Source organism: Rhipicephalus sanguineus, chromosome 8 (assembly GCF_013339695.2).
Source record: "Rhipicephalus sanguineus isolate Rsan-2018 chromosome 8, BIME_Rsan_1.4, whole genome shotgun sequence".
Lineage (NCBI taxonomy): Eukaryota > Metazoa > Arthropoda > Arachnida > Ixodida > Ixodidae > Rhipicephalus > Rhipicephalus sanguineus.
Genome location: NC_051183.1, coordinates 62,865,337 through 62,885,365, shown reverse-complemented (window position 1 = coordinate 62,885,365; position 20,029 = coordinate 62,865,337). Strand labels below are relative to the sequence as shown.

The window sequence follows — 20,029 nt, the reverse complement described above, 5'->3', positions numbered from 1 at the left end:
GACGTCACGATGACGCAAGTTTTCTCGATTTGTGAAGTCACGATGACGTCATCAAGTGATGATTTTTTTACATCACTTTTGTTGAAGCCGACGCCGCCGACGTCAATTTCATTTCATTTATGTTACCCTAATCGCACAAAGCTTTACAGAGGGGAGTGGGGACATAGATAACAGATTATAAACAGAGCAAACAAGATAACATCAAAATAATAACAAGTACAATACGTATGAAGATACAATGTAAATAATAATATCTCGGGTTTAACGTCCCAAAACCAAGATATGATTATGAGAGACGCCGTAGTGGAGGGCTCCGGAAATTTCGACCACCTGGGGTTCTTTAACGTGCACCTAAATCTAAGTACACGGGCCTCAAACATTTTCGCCTCCATCGAAAATGCAGCCGCCGCGGCCGGGATTCGATCCCGCGACCCTCGGGTCAGCAGTCGAGCGCCATAACCACTAGACCACCGTGGCGGGGCGAAGATACAATGTTAGACTAATACAACTTAATGCAAATGTAGGTGCAAATGTAAATGTAGGTAAATTTTCGCGTTTCATAAGGCATCTAAAGGCTGTTGCCTTAATAGGGCCTGCGGGCCTTGTGGATCGAAAGAGAAGCGCGGCGCTTGGATCGCGCGCACGAAAACAAGTGACGGTGCACAGGAGAGTGGACCTCGGAGGTCACGTGACGATGCTCGGCGGCGGCCGGGCATCGAACATGCGACCTCTGCAGTACGTCGCACAGCCACTGGGCCACAGCGAAGTGCGCACAAGATTGTCCTAAAGCTTTGCTTGAGTCTGCGTAAATGTTATAGGTGACAACGTCGCTGCTCTCTCCAAGCAACAACAGTGAGGGCCAGTTCACCGCACTATTTTCTTTTTTATCGCGAGCAGCTATTTAAAGGGAACGTTAAAGTGCAAGCCCACAAGTTATACAGAATGGCAATGTTTCAAAACTCTTTGTTCATAAATTAACACCATGTAGCGTTAGGTTGCCTCTAATTTTAAAAGAACCACGACAGCATCTGAAAATAAACGGGGGCCGACAAGAGCTGTGGCACGCCGGCACAGTGACACGTGCGCTTGGAATTGTGCTCTAGCCAAGGGGTCTTGCAGGATGCTTTCTGCGCGGGGCATAGCGGTGCGCAGTTCAGTTACAGCCAACACAATATCAATAACACATTTCATTAAAACGTAACGCCGAAGTCATTACGCATCACAGTATCAGCACAGTGTGTGTTGTTCGAATAAAATAATATTTAGGCAAGACCGACTCAGGTTGTTTTCCGTGTACGGTTGAAACTCTTTGTAAAGAAGACCAATATAGCGAATTACCGATTACAGCGATCTGAATACGAACTATAATTGGGCACGCTTCATTCCAGGGACATTCATTGTTTTTTTTTTTTAATAACGAAACCGAAAACGCGAGAGCTGTCACGATATCGACCGTAACGAAGAAACATTTACTTCGCGCGAGGCTCTACTCGAAAGGTAGAATGAAGAGCAATATAAATATTAAAAGACAATTTAGAACCACATATTACTTCAAATAAATGTGCATGTAGATCTGTTTTGTCAAATGAAATTCGTCCTGTTGCAATTTCACGTTATCAAGTTCCGGATTAGTTTGTGATCGTCACACAAAAACCAACATTAAAGACCTAGAAAGGATTCAAGGAAAAGCAGTACGATTTTTTTACAGTAAATTTATGCCTACCGACTCCCCCGCTGTATTACTAGCCGCAAACGGCATTGATTTATTACAAATCAGAAGGGAAAAAAAAGTCGACTGGAGTTTCTTTGAGACATAATTAATCAGAGACTAGCCTTAGACACAGCATACATATCACCCTTGATAAGCAGACCCACTCGCCACCCCTATCCTCATCCTCTAACACCAATTTTCGCTAGGACTGACACTTTTCGGTATTCTTTTTTTTTTTCACAAACAATACCTGGCTGGAATAAACTAACTGAAGCATCTCCCCAGCGCGCGTGACCTGTATACCATTTGTGCAAATACTGTTGTTATTTCATGGCTTCCTTAGAGCTGTAGTATAACCAAGCTGTCCAATTTTTCTTGTTCATTCTTTTATCTTAATCCTCTACCTTACAAAAAAAAAAAAAAAGATTATTTGAAAAGTGTGTTTTCACCTTGTTTCGTTCTGTTCTTCTGTGTAAATAATGGTGTATATCTTGTTCATCCCGCTTGGACCGCTTGTCCGCAGTATTTTATAAATAAATAAATAAATAAATAAATAAATAAATAAATAAATAAATAAATAGACAAAATTGCCTCGTTTATGGCGTTTTAAGCCTAGAATAATGCGCTTTTGTACCTAGGACTTTTGCCGCTAGATTGATTTCCGATTTGTTAGAGCAGATTACTATTTTTACTGTTACAATGAATATCGGATATAACGAACTCATTTACGGTCCCGCTGCCACTTCGTTTAGCGAGGTTCGATTGTACATGCGATAGCATCATTGGATTATCTCAACTGAGTGAACGCAATGCTCATGTTATAAGAATGAAAAGCACGGACACAGGCCAACGATAGCCAGTGTTAATCAGTGCTGCCAGTACGCGAGTAAATACGGTAGCCAAGGATACAGCCGTTCCCCGTTTACAAGCTGCCGAGCGTGGGAGCACGCTATGATATGTTCACGCATATTAATTTAAAAAAAGGAAAGATACAGAGAGAGCGAGTCTCGTGTTATTCACCAATAAAATATTATCCGTTCACGAAGCAGTCAAAAGTATGTGAAGTCCGATTCGACGCGCTCAACACTGGCCCGGGAGAGCTGCCAAAACATTCAAAACAACATTCAAAACAGCTCGTGCCTAGCTCCGTCAGCAGAAACGAAGCGAAAAAAAAAGAGACAAAAAGAACTAATTTAAAGCGCCGAAAAAAAACATTCAAAACTCCGCCCTTCTCGACTCCCGAAATACGCGGCTCGAATCAAATGGAGGGCATGACCCATCACGTTCGCTTCCTGAGCAAAGAGAGGAGAGAGCGAGGGAGAGAAAACGAACACGGCTGCGTCCGGGCTACGCCTGTGCACACGGTGCCAGAAATCCCGCGGCTTCCAATGGCTTCTCGCGCAAAAACATCAAGAAGAGAACCGAAACCGACGTTCCACGAGACGACTCCTTCTTTCGTGACTTTTAACAAGAGATGCCTCGCAGGAGCCCCCCCCCCCTTTCCCCCTCCACCTTTCACTGCCAGTTTCAACTTTCAGATTTCTGTCAACTCGATAAGCCGGCTCAAGAGGTGGACGAAAAGTGGCAGAAAAAAATGATAAAAAGAAACGAGACTCGAACGCTTAGAGAAGAGAGTCCAGACAGGCATACAGGAATAGGAGGGGAACGGTGGTTGCTGCACTTTTCTCTCGGTCTGTGCAGCAGCCCTCTGGGGTGGCCAGAAATAAGGCCTCAACCCCCCCCCCCCCACCCCTCTCGGCACCGGAGGATCTCAAAGCGGAGTCCACACCAATCTGTCGACTGCGATCTTAGCTTTGCCAGCCACTGGCACGGTTCAGACTCGAGCTACGAATAAACAGTCCTCTCAAGTGAAGCACGTGGCATATCTAAGTAACTGATATATATATATATATATATATATATATATATAACGAAGTGCTGGCGCACGTACAAAAACAAGCAAATTACATTGTTTCGACGTTTCGACCGGGGACCGCTCTTTTTCAAGTGTGGAGTTGACAAGCACCACCGCTGGATTTCTACACGTTCGCTTTGAGAGAGGTGCGGGGAAAAGAGTTGTATTACAATATCAATAAAATTGGGACTACTCCCAGAGTAAAAAAAAAGAAAAAAAAAAGCTCACTTGCAGCAAGAGGTGGGGGCAAGCATTTGCCCCACCTCCAGATTACGCCACGCTCGAAGAGGAGCCACGGACTCGACGTGAAAAGTTTCGGGGTACATTTCATTGCGTCAACGTAGTCAATCAACGAAAAATATTTATTTGAAATGCCTGAAGCCACCATGACGTAATGGCGCTGTCGCTTCGGCGCGAAAATTTGAACTCTGACCTTCCTTTCCTGCAGCTACCAATGAATCTACGAACGCTCAACAACAATACAGTTCCTCAAGAATAACTATTCTGTTTAAATTGATCTATTGTTTTACTCTGTAAGCGCCTCTTTAGGCTTTGTAACTGGCAAGGGAAAAAAAAAATGAAACGTGGAGAAGGCTTGAGCTTCTCCTTGAAGAGTAGAACGCGATAGCGTAATCGGGCCCCGTTCGCATCGCCTCCTCAATCGCTAGCTTGGCCTCGCTTCTCAGTGGCCACTTGAGCCGTGCCGCAAGTAAAGGAACGTCTGTGCTCGTGTAAACTGGCCGTTTCAGAATATCCTAGAGTGCCTACTGCAAGTACACTTGCGCATTGCCCACTACGCCCTAATCGATCCTTTTGACAACTGGCGAAGTAGCCACTACGCCTCCATAACTCAACACGCGCACATGCCCACTTTGTTGACGTTATTGCTGATGATGATTATTAATTACTCATCAAAGCTTTGTAATGTGTGGGCCCTTAAATCACCCACTCGTTGCGCAATTCACATGTTGTGACGCCTGGTGTGATCCTACGCTTCTGCCGCGCAACATTACATGCGTTAACGCCACTCCTCGCACTGTTATAACACCTGCATAGTTTGTTTTTTTTTGTTTTTGTTTTTTTTTTGCCCGGAACAGTTTTCAAGCACTGGCGTGTGTGTGAAAAAACTTTTATTAAAATGAGAGTTTGCAGGCACAAAAGGACCCTTTACATAGGCGCGGCTCTGTGGTAGAACACCTGCTTGCCACGCGGAACGCCTGGGTTCGATTCCGGCTCAAACCCACGATTCGTTATTTGCACCCATCGCCATTTTTCGTTCACGGTCAAACCGCGATTTTTCGCTCACTACCACGACGCCGACGCCGGAATTTCTGCGAAACGAACTCTTCAACGCTGTCGCGTGAAAATAAAATAGAGGGGCCCAATCATGCGGGCCGCGAAGGCCTTACACGCAGCCTTTCAAGAAGACGATTGCAAAGAGCAGCATCAAGGCTGGCTGTCTCGATTAAGTCATCCATCTTGAAAAAAAAAAACAGACAAACAAAAAAAGAGAAACTCGCGTCGAGACAAGCGTTCACTATGAAACGAGAGGACGAACGGCTGCCAACAAGGCGGTTGCCCCACGAAGACAGGTGCTGGGAGCTGCCATTTCCCGGTTGTAACAACAAAGTGTCACAGATGCGACGCTCGGCCGTACAGGAGACGAGCCCTTTACGAATGACGAAGAAAGTGTACGCACAACTCAGCAGCACCCGACAGGCCGCCTCCCTTCTTCTCGTCAATGTCTCCCGGTGACAAGGGATCCTTAAAAACCGGAGGGGGGGGGGGGGCGCTTCTGGGAGATCTCCGACAGCGGTGCCGCGAAATGCTACACGGCTTGTGCCATCCAATCAAATTAGATAGGTAGCGAGTTTATTCTGTTTTTTTTTTTTTTTTTTAACGGGGCAATATCGTTAGTGCGCCTGTCGCCTTTAGTAGCTACCACTTTGTCCATCATTTTAACGATGAGCGTTATCGTGTAATAAGGTATAGAGAAGGTGCTTGCTTGGCAAGCTGTTGAAAGGAAGCAAATTGCGCAATGCATATGTAGTAAATGTCTTTCGTCAGGGCGGACACCTCAACCCCACCTCACAAAGGATAGCAATGCAAGGGCACCTCAGCTGCATCTCACAAAGGATAGCAATGCAAGGACACCTCAACCGCACTGCATGAAGTTTGCGGCTATAACTACACTTGCAAAGGATAGAAGTACAAGCCACACCTCACAAGGGAGAGGAATACAAGGGCACCTCAACTGCGTTGCACAAGTATAGGGGTATAAGGACATTTGAACCACACCTCACCAAGGATAGGAATAAAAGCGCCACGACAACAGGTGCTGCAAAGCTGCCATTTCCCGGTCGTAACAAGAAACTGTCACACATGCGACGCTCAGCCTTATAGGACAGCAGCCCTCAGCGAATGACGAAGAAACTGTACGGCCTGCCTCTCCTTGTCAATGTCTCTAGCGACAAAGACTCCTTGAAAACCATGGGGCACTTACGGGAAATCTCTGAGAGCGAGCGGTGCAGCAAAATGCTACATGGCTCGTGTCATCCAATCCAGCCAATCTATTAGGCAGGACAATATCATTAGTCTGCTGTCGCTAGCTAGCTAACTGCACTTTTTCCATCATTTCAACAAGTGTTATCATGAAAGAAGGTAGAGAGAAGGAGGTTCTTGTTTCGGTCCCTGCCGGTGGCAAGTTATCTTTTCGTCCACTTTACTTTCTTCACATTTATATTCTAAATACTACAGATAACACCCCCTATACTCTCCTTGGCGTTATTGTCTGTTAGTTCTCATTAATATTGTGTCTAACAAAGAAAAACGATCCCTTAAAGTCATCTCCTTTCCTTCACTCAGAAAGCATAGGAATATAAGGCAACCTCAACCGCACTGCACAAGGAATACATAAGGTTGCCTCAACCACACTACACGAGGAAAAGGAACATGAGGACACCTCAACCGTACTTCTCAATGAATGAGAATATAAGGACACTTCAACAGCGCTGCACAAAGGATAGGAGTATATCGGACACCTCAACCACACTTGGCAAGGGACAGGAATATAAGGCAAACGCACTGCACAAAGGGTACCAGCATAAGGACACCTCAACCACACTACACAAAGGATAGGAATATAAGGTGTGCAGACATGGACAGGAAAACTTGTTTGGCCAGTTGGTGTATACTTCATTATATTACAACATGCAAACCGCTAACTGACACTCTTTCCTTTCACCTGTCTTTTCTTGGTGGTTTGCGTCTTGTAATTTCAAGTCATGGATAGAAGAGAAGGAAACCAGAGAACACACGTAAATGAGTCCGGTGCTGAGCTTGCAAGTACACGGCTTGAAAGAACAATGACACCTAGTCTTGAAAAATGCTTACACAAGAGGAAAGACTGTGTGTTCGTGGAATCTACTTTGTCTTGTGTACGTCTATATAAGTTTGTTTTTGTTTTTTTCAGTCTCTCACCACATGCAAATTCACAAACTGGAACCACCATCGTGAAGAAACTGCTGCCATCTCTAACAACTCACATTTTTTTTTTTTGCAAGACCTAGCAATTTTGTTGTGTAATAAAGACTCACTACATTTCACTTACGATTTTCTTATGTAACATCATATGTCCCTGAGGGTATATCAGTAATATGTTCCACTGCATAAAAGATCATTAGAATGACAGAAAATTGAGCTAGCTGGTACAAATTCGTCATGAAAGGTAAGACGTGCAAATGCAAACACAAGAGAAACATGACCGTTTCAGCTAATAGTCGGCGCTTGTGTTGTCTTCTTCTCTTCTTGTGTGTCCATGTTTACAAGTTTTACCTTTCTTGATAAAAGGACATTATTTGCCTTCTCAGAGGCACAAGTTTGTTCATTCCCCTGTATAATAGCCTTTGTATTTTCCATGCGTATAAACACCCATTTGCATCAAGTAAAACATTTTCTGCAAGTTCTGTGCTCGTCCTATATTTCATCTTCCCTCTGACAGCAATCTCTTATGGTGCTTTCATTTCATGATTAGTAACGCAGCATTTGAAGACATGACAGACCTCGGATAGCTGGAATTCGCAAACAAAAATGATGTATCACTTGTATGTGTGGAAGATGGAGTTATGTGTGCGCCATACAATTCAACAAAATATCAAATGTAATACTTTTCTGGAGCGGAACCCAACTCATCTATTACACAGACGGCAATGTGAATTTCAACTTATTCACAACCAAGCTAAAAGGTGGGAACACTTTCGCAAACAGCTGTGCACTGGTCGAATAATGTGTGCATTATGTTCACCTTACCTTTGGAATTTCAATAAATTAACACCACAGTGAAACAAACAGATTGGACTAATACATTATTCTCTGGAAACTGCACTGTCATGAATTTCCCCATAATAGGTTTATTAATGGATGAGAAAACGAAAATCATTGTTCCATTTCTAAATCTTTCTCCAAAATCTCTTCACATAAATGCTAGGCGCCGTAACAAATCTCAAAGTGATTTTTTTTTTTTTTGCGTGTTTTAGTCACATCGGCTGAACAAAATTTCCCGAAACTTGTTACGTCAAGTCTCCAGTCCACTTAGAGGCCGATGCACTTCATTTCTACGGATTAGGGGCACTGTAGGCCGCAGAAGGTGCTGTAAAAATCTTATGACATCACGCCGATTTGTGCAAAAACTTTACAGCCGCGTCGACACATGAATTTTCTTTTTGCGCTTCTCACTTACTAAGTACCTTCTTGCCGCAAAAATGGGCGGAAAGGGCAATTTACAAGTGCAAGAAAACTAATTTTTCTTTCGTGTTGCTTGAAACAACTGCTTCATATAAGGGGCCACAGATCGAAAGCAATCAAAGCGTAAAAGGTGCCTAGTGACACTTCTACATCGGCGCTACTTCCGTAGCTTATGCAGCATAAGTATGAAACGTATTCGCCTGCTATCTTTTATTTTGCGGACAAGCATGTTTCTTTTTCTTGGGTTGAATACCTGTTGCCAGCTGCAGTGAACAAGGCATGTCTTATCTCGTGGAGAAAACCTCCACCCTTTAAATGCTCAAATGCTCAACGAAAATCTCAATTTGGAACGAAAGCCTACAGAAATATGCTTTTTTTTTATAGATTTACGAGTGTCGTGGGCACAGGTATCTGATCACTCGTTATTCTATCATCGAGAGGATGAGTTGAGGGAGCGAGATAATTACAAATAATGGAAAGCAGGGAGGTAACCAGAATTTAAACATCTGGTTTGCTACACTACACTAGGGGGACTAGGAAAGAAAGACTGAAAGACAAGCAGAGAGAAAAACAAGCGTGCGTGCAAAAACCAAGAAAAAAATATGGTGAAGGGAGTGTTATAGTCAACGAAGACGTGTTGAAGTTGCACTAGCTTGAATAGGGGTGCTTCGTGTAATACTGGAGATTTTCGACGCTGCGAATGTACAACTTCCACAGGTTTCTAACAGTAAACGAAAATCTGTAAAACTGCTTAAATGAAACAAGTGCTTCTAATGTGGTTTTCGTACTCGAATTCTCCACCCCTGTATACCTCTCAGTAAATAGAACTCCTGTTAAACAGAACATATTTTTCTGGTCCCATGCAGGTTTTGTTTAGTGAGTCTACTGTATTCATGATTTCAAAGGCGACTTCACGCATCCTATCTAAGGGTTCCACAAAACTGTGCACTCGGCCCTTTTTCGTTATCGTGGATGTGTTCTTACACATCCTGTCTGACGATTCCATGCGACTCTGTTCTTCTCGCTCGTCTGGTTACATACGGAAAACAAGATAACACCAACTGTGCCGCCAGTCGTGAAAGGGTTACGAGGGGACTGCCATTAGGTATGCAGCCGGCTATGTGAGCTGTTATCAGCAGAGCCTCAGGGTCGGACCGATAATGCTCTTATCTTTATGCAGCATGTGGGAATGACTGTATTTGACATGAAAAAGCAGTCGTGCTGTTTGCGGCCATCTTGGACAAAGGAACCCCCCCCCCCCCCCCCCGAGTACCTGACGGGCAGCACCAGGAGGGTGGCGCGGGGCGGGGGCAGCCCCCCTAATATTCGCCTAGCCCCTCTTTGCCACCCTCTGCCCCTCCCCAACCCCCCCTCCAAGAGCAAACAGTCAAAAACCGAAGCATAAGTTCCCCGCTTCCCCACATGTCATGGCAATCAATAAATCCAGGACCTCAGTGAATAGGAGCATCACCAGGTTTATGATTTATCTACCTCACATAGCATGAGTAAATAACAATAAATTTAAAAAAAAGGCAACTAGTCAGGGAGAGACCATGTCAAAGAATGCCAGCAAGCCCAGTGACACTCATTTAGTCATGAAAGGCTCTGTAGTGTTGATTTAGTCAAGGTCTTTGCTCAATGGAACATGTTCTTTTGATAAGTCCCTGTTTAAGCTTACTTTTCTTCGCATCTTTTTCTTATTCTGGTCTTTTAACCAAATGGTCTGATCTACCAAGCCAGCCACAAAACTACTTAATATCTTCTTCGCTATTATCATTCTGAGAAGTAGTAAACAGTCAGCGAATTTAACTTATATTACATAATTCAATGAAGGTCAGGGAGGCCTATGTATTATAATATGGAACTAAGAAGTGTCCAAAGTCATGTTTATAGTGCTAGACATCTGCACACACAACAAGCTTTATACGGAATGGTAGGTATAAAATCAAGCACTAAGCGTATTATTATGCATGCGTAGTCGCGAAGAAATATGTAAGGGAACACTGAGTTCGTCTTTAAGCAACGATTATAGACATAATTTGCAGAGAGAAATCTGACATCCTGACTTGCAGAAAGTAACTTTTCGCTTGAACATGCTATGTTACGAACACATTTATGCTTGGCAGCTGAGCTTAGCAACTAGTGGCCTTTTCAAGATAATTTCAGTCTTCCCATTCATATTGCTCACGAACGTACATCTATCCACAAGTAAAGAGGTAAGTTTAATAGGGACATTGTCAGGTCCGTAGACAAGGCTATCGAGGTCTATTACAATGAGATGTAGACACGAACATGCTTATGGGGCCATTCTGACATGTGTCATAGTACCATATTGTCAATGATAAAATGAGAATCAGTTTGGAAAACGAGTGGTCACTAAGGAGATGAGTAGTTAAACGGTATTAAAGAGCACATCGACAACGTCCCAACCCAGCGCAAGCGAACCATGGCGCAGTGTTAATCTCGAGTGTTGCATACGCAGTACACAACACTTGGCATACTACCATGACTGGTAAAAAGCATGGCATCATTCATGGCAACATTGAGCAACAGTGCACTGGGCAACCACGATCCTAAACTTCCCTTGAGGTACCACATAATTCTGTACAAATTTAAAATTTAGTGCCACCACATTCCTTGAATTGCCAGAGTAAAGAGAATCGCAGCTGTGAAACGAACATGAAACTCAATTCTTCATCAAGTTCTGCCAAGTTTACAGAATGTAAAGTCAATGTGAGAATTTCTGACAGAAGTGCAAGATGTGGCAATATAAACTGCCTTGCATCTAGCACACTCAAAATGTGCCTCTTGCCCACTTAAAAAAATATCCTTTACATTAATTAATGAAAAAAAAAACAGTAAAAGAGGTGAACTCGTTACACAATGAAGTACTAAACTAAGCGTAAATGTTCAGTTGTCTGCTTTCTTGCTTATTATATGAAAACACTTTCCACAAACTTAGACTTGCAGCACAAGCCCGCTGAGACTTGTTTTAGAATGTATGTATTGCATTTTAAACAACGTTATTTTTGCCACTGCTTTTCTTTCAGAGTGCAATCTTGGTGTGCGCGCCGAACCTGAAGGTGTTACGCTACCATAACAGCTCAAATCGTAGTGTGGTTTCATTCGCGGCATCACATGGCACGCTAGGTTACCACAAACGCACAGCACAAGCAAACATTTCTGTTTAGGAAGAAAGCTTAGGCGAGGGCGCATGTCACGCGATGAAACCTACATTCCCCAAAAAATAGTTTTCCTTTGCTCCTTAACCCATTCGCGTGGTTGCTGGCCAGAGGTAGGACTTTTGCGCCAACGCATGATGGATGTTCGTCACTGAACGCCAACTGTTAATGCTGGCTGGAATGTCCTTGCTGCACACCTATAGATTATTTTATGGACGGGTTTCGGTGTTGCCATATCGGGCTGCAGCCTTGCCGCTTTGTATCTTAAGCAACTAAATTAACAGTGCTACAATAGACGCATACACATGAACGCGGTTGGGTTGGTGTAATCGACGTTTCATGGCCTTAGTGATTCGCATAGTAATATACAAAGATAAGATAAAATAACAACCCAAGGCGACAGCACGCACGTGTTGAAGGTAAAATCGTCTATACCACCACACGAGACTTCTCGGTTTACAAACCTGTTCTCTACTAAATCATGCAATAAAACAACAGATGCAACATAAGATATCCTCCCCGCAACAAATGTACACTGTCAAGCACACCATTCTTTGAATAAAACCAGTAGTTTCCTTGAAATGCCTGCCTAGGAGCTTATGTCAACAATCATTGTTCACTGTTTCAGCACAAATTCTCTCCTTTCCCATAACTACGATGTAAGCATAGAGGTAATGCACAGAAAGGGGGTATGCCACCCAGTCCATGCCTTTGTTACATGGATGTTCGTGTGTACAGGATATCTAACACCACTCTTAGAAGCATTTAAGCAGACCTTTTACCCAAACGGTGGGTGCCACGTAGAAGGTGCCTTACGGTTACATTTCCAGCAATGGGTATAACCGTGAAAGCACTTGCAGGTCGTACTCTGAACATAAGAATGCTTTCAAACTGTGTATTCGTGTTAGTTAGCTTGTACTGTCCAGTCGTGGTATCCTAACTGCCCACCATGTAAGTAAGCATGCAATCCGATACGCATAACCTGAGAACGTTCCAAGCAAACTGTTAGCATGCGCGATGTAACAGTGCTTTATGCACCAGAAAGTGTCGAAGTAAAGCACCCTGCTACAAATGCTTATGTATATTCCTTCCATTCAACATCTTCCTAATCATTGTCAGCTTAAACCCCACCAAGATATGCACGCCTTTTTCTCAAGCCGGGGCCTTGTTTCTCTAAAGTCTTGTACGTTATTAAGCCGAGTAATGTTTCACATATTCACCATAGATTGCAGATGTGGTCTGAAAACTCAATGAACTCACTAAACCTTTACTTACTATAAAGAGGCTTAGGCTGCTTGGCAATGAATACACTGATGTGTTCTATTTCATGTGTACGTTGTACAGCTTATAATACAGGTTCCCACTATTCGGTTAAATAGCCAGCAGAAGCTTTCAGGCATCTTAATGATAAAGGACGCATACAATGGCCACTGCAACTAAAGATTTCGCACCTGAGGCTTGAGAAACTAAACTTAATCGAAATTACTGACAACAAATACTATTATTAATCCAGGTCCATGTGTTAGAAATCGACGCTCAAACATTCTCAAAGTGACGCATGATCTTTTTCGCTTGCTATGCACCAAAGATGGATGGTTATTTTCAGGAAGGTTGCACTGTTCACAGTGATTTTTCGCGAGGCTTGGTATCAGCTGTTTCGCAGAACGTGTACAGTGTGAATTAGCACTCGTCTAGGGCAGGTCGAGAGCTGTGGCTGCGGCCGGTGGCGCCGTCCACAGCTGCTACCTCGCATTAGCTAGAAGCTTCTGTTCATGATTGAATTATAATAAGCACAAGGACCTAGCAAGAAGTACGACTACGTTTGGTATCATTACGACGTCGATCTCTGCATACTTCTGCAAAAAGTACCACGGCTGAAGCGGCGGACTGCTCGATCTAAACAAGTGTGATTCAGACTACAAACAATGCATCACGCTGAGTCGAGGAGATTAGAGTCAGCTTTTTTTTCTAACAAAGCGCTGATAGTCAACAGTATCATTGACCACGCAAGCACACACACGATAGTACCCGCACACACAAAAAATACAGAATAAAACACTGCGATTCATGGTTTTGCGGGCCCGGCGATACGCCGAATCTATCCCTACGGACAAATACGCGAAACGTGTACGAGACGCACGTGAAGGTTGCGGGTACGTTGCACGCGTGCAACTCGCGAAAAAGAGATCGCCGTGCGATCGGAAGCGGCGTTCGCGTATCACGCACGGCCTCGGCCGATTCATCGTCGATTTGACCGTGGCATTCGAACCCGCGCGCTTAAGAAAAACAGGGTTCACGAGGCGAAGGCCGTGCGTGTAAGGGCACGCTCTACCGCTGACCCGAAGGTCGCGGGATCGAATCGCGGCCGCATTTTCGATGGAGGCGAAAATGTTTGAGGTCCGTGTGCTTAGATTTAGGTGCACGTTAAAGAACCCCAGGTAGCCGAAATTCCTGGAGCCCTCTGCTACAGAGTTCCTCAGAATCATATCACGGAGACTTTAAACCCCGTAAATTCTATTATTACTTGTAAAGGCACGACCCTTTCTTTCGCAAGGCAGCAATCCTTCGGCTAGCCGAACACGGATCTTTCTTCAAGGGGTGTGATTGCAAAATCAAAATGCGACGCTACTAGACGATCACTTTCAGAAGACGCACTTACTACAAACAGCAACTCCCAGTGCGTTTTTTAGATGGCATCCGAACAACGCACGATCTGTCGAGTGTGAAACAAAATACAAAAATGAAAAGCGGGCGATATGCTTCTCAAGTTTCGAAGAATGCGTGACCACGGTATGAGTCGGCGTGCAATCCATACCGCCACGGCTCGTTTTAATTTATTTTTTTAGGGGAAAAAGAATCTTTGGAACGCGTAATATGTACTGGAGTTTCGGTGGGAATGTTTGTCTGAAAAGAATTAGATAACGAAACGGCAGGTTCGTTTCCGAAGACAAACGTGCAACAGACGAACGCTATGGTTGGTCTCCTAAACCACATTAGCCTAAAATATGTGCAATCTTTTCTTTTTCCCAAACACGCAGTTCACGCTCGAAAGCACAGCCGTTATTTTTCTTTCGCCTCTTCTTCCTCGACCCTGTGTTTTTTTCGAAGATCGGGGTTGCCTTTTGTTTTCCTCCAACGAAAAAAATTTCGCGAGTCTCTCGTCGGCGTTCGCTGTTAGCAAAGATCCGAGAACGCATGCACGAGTGTACTACGACTGAAGTAAGCGTGTTTGCAATTTAACCGGAATGCTTAGGCAACAAGAACCTAGGGGTCAAGCAACTCCGCTGCTGAATGCACCGGTTGCTAGCAGCGCGAAGGAAGAGGGGGGTGGTGGCATTTTTTTTTTTCTCTCCCTAAGCGTATTGCTTCGCTTTGGAGCGCGTTGATCGGAAGGCAAGCATTGTTTTGCGGAAAGAAACTCAAGACCGGCACCGATCGTGAAAAAGCGGCGGAGGGCCGGGCAACTTTTTCTTCTCTTTTCACGCTCTCGAAATGCCATGCCATGCCGGCCGCAGACCTTTAAACGTGCGCCCCAGTGCGTCCGCACGGCACACCTCCCAAAGCGCTCGCCGGGCCCGTGAAGGTTAGGTTATTAGAGAGATAGGTGAAAGGCACATTACCTACGGAGCACAACGGACGTGGACAGACAACACACATAGACGCACAAACAAAACAACACTAGAAAAAACACCACGGACAACACCAAACAAAATGGCGTGGCGCTGCACTTTGCCGCTGGATGGCAGCACGAGAGGGGTAAGAAAATATAAAACGAAATCAAGCGAGAGAAAAAAAACGGGAGAGGTCGCTGTAGCAGGCGACTGCGACGCTCCCAGCGAGCGATGCCGCCTTCAACAAGTGCTTTCTTAATCTTATTGTTTTGTTGCCCTTTTGTTTTCCTTCGCGATGCGGCAGCAAACAATTCACGACCGAGCATTTTTTCTCTTGAACCCGAAGCGATACTCGCGGATAAATCGTCGCCTTAACAGCGCGCCAAGCGCTGGAAAGCGACGACGGAACAAAATAAAAACAAAACCATCGATGCAACGGGAATCTTGTGACTCCGGAATATCGCAGCTCTCCCATAAACGTCGTCAACATGATCAGTAGCGTACGGCTAACTTTACAGACTACCCAGGTCGTGGAGAATCGTAGTTTGGTAAGCGAAACGTAAGCTAACTCGCTCAACGCGGTGGCCCCTTTTAAAGCTTGCCGACCGCGACAGGCCACATGTGCGTTTGCGGAGTGCACGCATACGCAAGCGCGATGCCACGGCGCTTGCCGCGTTGGCGCCGCAGAGGCGCATTGCCGGTAATCGCCGACCGCGTTGGAAAGCATGCAAGCACCAGTACGTACCACATTTAAAAGACGCCGGGACACACAGGTAACCGATTCCGGCAGGACGGCGAACACCAAAACAGCCACGAAAAGCAGACGATCGCACATAAACAGATACACGTGAAGCCGCAAGCACGTATTCGCACACACCCCCACAGGCTCAGATCCGTTGTCCGCAGTTTCGTATTCGGTTTCCCGCCATTACCTAATTTTAAAACGATACTCTGCTACTACGAGTCATCGTTAAACGACAAAAAAACCCGCACTTCTTTCCTCGAAAACTGAAACAAGTTTTCCGAAACATGCGGGCCGTACGCGCCGCGTGTGCATTTTGGGTGTTAGGCCTAGCAGCAACGCTGAACGCGTTGTTACAATTGTTCATTCATCATCGTTAATGTCAGGTGTGTGTGTGTGCTGTGACATTCGGAGATAAAAGACAGGGCAAACAAAGCAATATTTACATTCTTTTTTATAAAAACCCGACATTTCCCACAGCATGAAACGAAGCCGTAATCTTCTATTTGTCGCAAATTGTCACATACATACTGTCAAAGGCTTGTTCGAAGTATTGTTAGAAACAAAAAAAAAATTCTCGTAATACTTCCACAATTACTAGGAACACTGCACGGTCCTGAAGAATGAGTGTCTAGTGCAGTCAACTTCCTAGTTTGCTTGAAACACATTTTAATTCAATCATGTTCGAAGTATGAATCTGGAGCTTGCACAAATGCACCCATTGTCTGTTGGCTGGGGTCCGATACTTCCAAGCTATTTTCTCAAAGCTTGCCATTTGGTGTTTATTCACCAATTTATCGAAGGAAATCAGGTTTTTTTTCCTTCGTCTGAAATAGTGTTATCCGTGATAATCGTCACGTGTCCCACAATATTAAATTGAAGGAAGTCGACTGTACCAAACACATGCCAAACCGAAACAGATGGGTAAGAAAAAGCCTGCAATAAAAAACCTCAGTATGTGAAACGGCACAAGCGAATGGCCACACTAGATATGGACAAGCAGAACATAAGTCTTCAAAATATCTCTTTAGCAATAGTATTGAAGGTTGGGCTAGTTGGTACGATAGCATGTTAGGGTACAGCGCAAGGATCGACGAAGACGGAATAGAACCGTGTCCGTGTCCTTTCTGTTCTATTCCGTCTTCGTCGATCCTCACGCTGTACCCAAACATGCATCTCTTTAGCCCCACAGGCATGGCTCCCAAAATTACCTATACTCTGTACTACAAAATAGAATACCTTGAAATACTTTACGAAAATATGCACATCATAAAGCCCAATCCTTGGCGCCAGAAGCGAGGTTAGGGCAAACTTTTTTTCTTAGTTAAGGGAGCACCAGCATTTTGAAGAAATGCACGCTACACAAGTTCCTAGAACATACAGACAACCTTCCCTCCATTCCAGAATGATCTTATTGCAGACTGAATGGTTAGGCTACTTTTTATAGCACAGAACGGCCACACGTCAAATGCATATGCCTTGAAAAATTGCTTTCCGACAAATGAACTCACTCCTAACAAGGACATTTCTACATCTCTAAGGTCTAACGCGTCGTTAGACAGGGCACCGCGTTTATCACGTTATACAAAGTCAATAGGTTGCTAGTAAGTAGGCATAAAAGACTCCTTGGTAGTAAAATCCCCCTAGGCAGTTCTACAGACAACCGATATGACGCAGCTTGCATGCGCTGCATTAGGAAGCAACTTCTCAACCAAGAAAAGCACTTGCTAAAACAAGCACTCAACAGGCAACTGCCACTCATCAGGCCACCGCTCTGAACTTGGCCCCATAAGGATGCACCCTTCAACAGCTCTAAACAAGCACGCACGCCTCAGATTGTCCACACCCACCCCTACAGGGTCCACAAATCTTTTTTAACTTTTGCATTTGAAGGGCACAAATACATTTACATCAGTGTTATGCGCTACAAGTGCGTCATACTCATCACTCAGCCACTGCAGTTGAAAACGCCTTGCATGCAACGTGCAGGTAGCCCTTATTTTCTGGAGGTTAAAGCCTGGCAACAGCCGCAACCCAAGTAAACAGTTCGGACACTTCGAAATGGCCGACCGTCAGGCTGAATGCGGTGAAGCACCCGGCACTGCTCGTAAACTATTTCTCTCCAAAACAGCTCAGTGCTTTTGCATCAACAGATCTGTCCCCACAAGCCCTCGATCATCCCGAAAATCTGTCCAGGCGAAGGACTCGCTAGGCGACCACTGGTGAGCACCTCCAAGAAGGATAAACTGCCACCATCGAGCAGAGGCACAAGCGAAGCACGAGCATTCTCATTACATTCTGTGCTAACCAGCCGATCAACTATGCACAGCACGAAAACGTTAAGCACACACCAATACCCGCCGAAACTTGTTCTTCCAACAAGTGCATAGAGATTTGAACACACGCATGCTTCAGGAAATATGGTCTTAGATCCATCACAGCATGCTCCTTGCTTCATAACTTTCAAGTTAAAAAGCAAAAAAAAGAACAACCTGTCAAGTTCGCCACACATCCTGCATTTCTGTACGCACCGCAACCATTAGGCCTAACCGGAATACGCCACCATGCGACTCGGGGAGACCACAGCTGCTGCGTCCATTCTAGTACCTCCTTGCGACACCACTCAACAGCGAACGTGGAATCTCTTCTCGCTGAATTTTGCCCCGGTGATTAAGACCACTTTTGACCGATTCTAGAATGTTGACACCAGACGGCAGTCTTGGAACTGGCGGCCATCGCTTTTTCGAGTCAAGCCTGATGCCGGCAGTATACCGGCATGGCGATCGTAAGCGTAACATCGCAATATATATCGGCAACATGCAAATACGTATTTAAATTACCACACCAAAACGAGGTTCGTCGCCAACTTTCCGTGCGGCTCTCAACGCCATGACCACAAAAAGCACCCAGTGCTCAATGAGCCAGGCAATTCAACAACAGTGCCCAACAGCTTTAACGACCTGCGGCGACAAAAAACATCTACAAAAATGATTCTGCATCGCGCAACCTTCTAGCAACTCTGAAAGAAAAATATCGATCCCCTTCCGTCATTAAAGCCGCAACTTGGAAAAGCCCAAGGCAAAATAATTAGTCACACCTTTCCCCGTTAAACATGCGACACTAGCAATTAGTGTCCTAGGAAACTAAGGATAGCTATTACACTGTGAAGCTTTATGGTTGGATTAACAAAACATAATTTGAGGCATTTATGTACACAACACAACCTCGTGGGAAAGTCTCTCGCACACTTGCAACAGGTATAAAAAAAGGAGCAGTGCTTTGAGCATTCAATGTCATTAACGTGATCTGTCCTGAAACTTTAACGATTAAATAATAGTGAGAAAAAAAAAAAACAAGTAATGACTTAGTGTTTGGCATGCAAGGAGGCACACGCGATGAGCTTCAAGAACACGGCCTCTTTCAAGCCGAGGGCTTCATATCTAAGGTGAAACAAATCCAAGCCAAATGCAAGCTGTAGCCAAGGTCAATTATACAAATAAGACACCACCTATAAGTCAGAGGAAAGTACGAACGAGTCCGAGCCGTAGCCAACTGGAGAACAAACGGATCGTACGTCCATACGGGTCACTTGGGAACGGGGACAGCGTTCACACACTTGAGTCTTCTGACAAACAGCTCGGTTTGAAACAGATGAAGATAACGAAAAAAAAAATGCATACAATACTTCCCAGGTAGCATAGTTATCTGTTCTTCTTCTCCAGAACATTACGACGTCCACAAGACAACGCCGGACGAGGCAGTTCACAGATGCTGCGACAAGTCGTCACACCGCATGAGGAGAGGTGTAATGGACAAAAGAAATGATTAAACAACTCCACCACGACTGTAAGAAAAGTCCTGTGAGACACTTTTTTTTTTGTCTGTTTCACAAATAGCTCATCGGTACAGCCTAGAGAAGTCCCGTAGTGATGTTGAGATGCTCCTCATGTGCTCCGCGCTGCATGAAAAGAGAAAATAAAAGAGAGAGAGAGAAGTGCATTTGAGTGTGCAGCATAAGGCAAAAATACAGAGGAATCTCACTGATACAATCCTGAACAGTAACTCTTTTGGTATACGCTCAAACCCCATTCTAACAAAGCCGAATGTGAATCAAGATTAAATTCT

The 20,029-nt window shown here is 44.6% G+C and overlaps 2 protein-coding genes across 4 annotated transcripts in view; both read right to left on the bottom strand.

Annotated features, from left to right (window-relative positions):
- The window catches only part of LOC119402024 (CUGBP Elav-like family member 2), a 597,777-nt gene extending 581,730 nt beyond the window's left edge, over nt 1-16,047 (bottom strand). Inside the window, exon 1 of one of the 2 annotated variants that reach the window (XM_037669081.2) lies at nt 15,908-16,047. The gene's annotated coding sequence lies outside the window, so the exon portion shown is untranslated. Of the gene's footprint in view, nt 1-15,171; nt 15,296-15,907 lie in introns of those variants that run through there. The other variant, XM_037669082.1, reaches the window with a different exon arrangement.
- A 1,031-nt stretch (nt 16,048-17,078) lies between these two features.
- The window catches only part of LOC119402023 (transportin-3), a 66,391-nt gene continuing 63,440 nt past the window's right edge, over nt 17,079-20,029 (bottom strand). For both annotated transcript variants that reach the window (XM_037669057.2, XM_037669058.2), the window contains exon 25: nt 17,079-19,862. In XM_037669057.2, the coding sequence (XP_037524985.1) occupies nt 19,802-19,862 (61 nt within the window). In that variant the 3' untranslated portion in view covers nt 17,079-19,801. The remainder of the gene's footprint in view (nt 19,863-20,029) is intronic.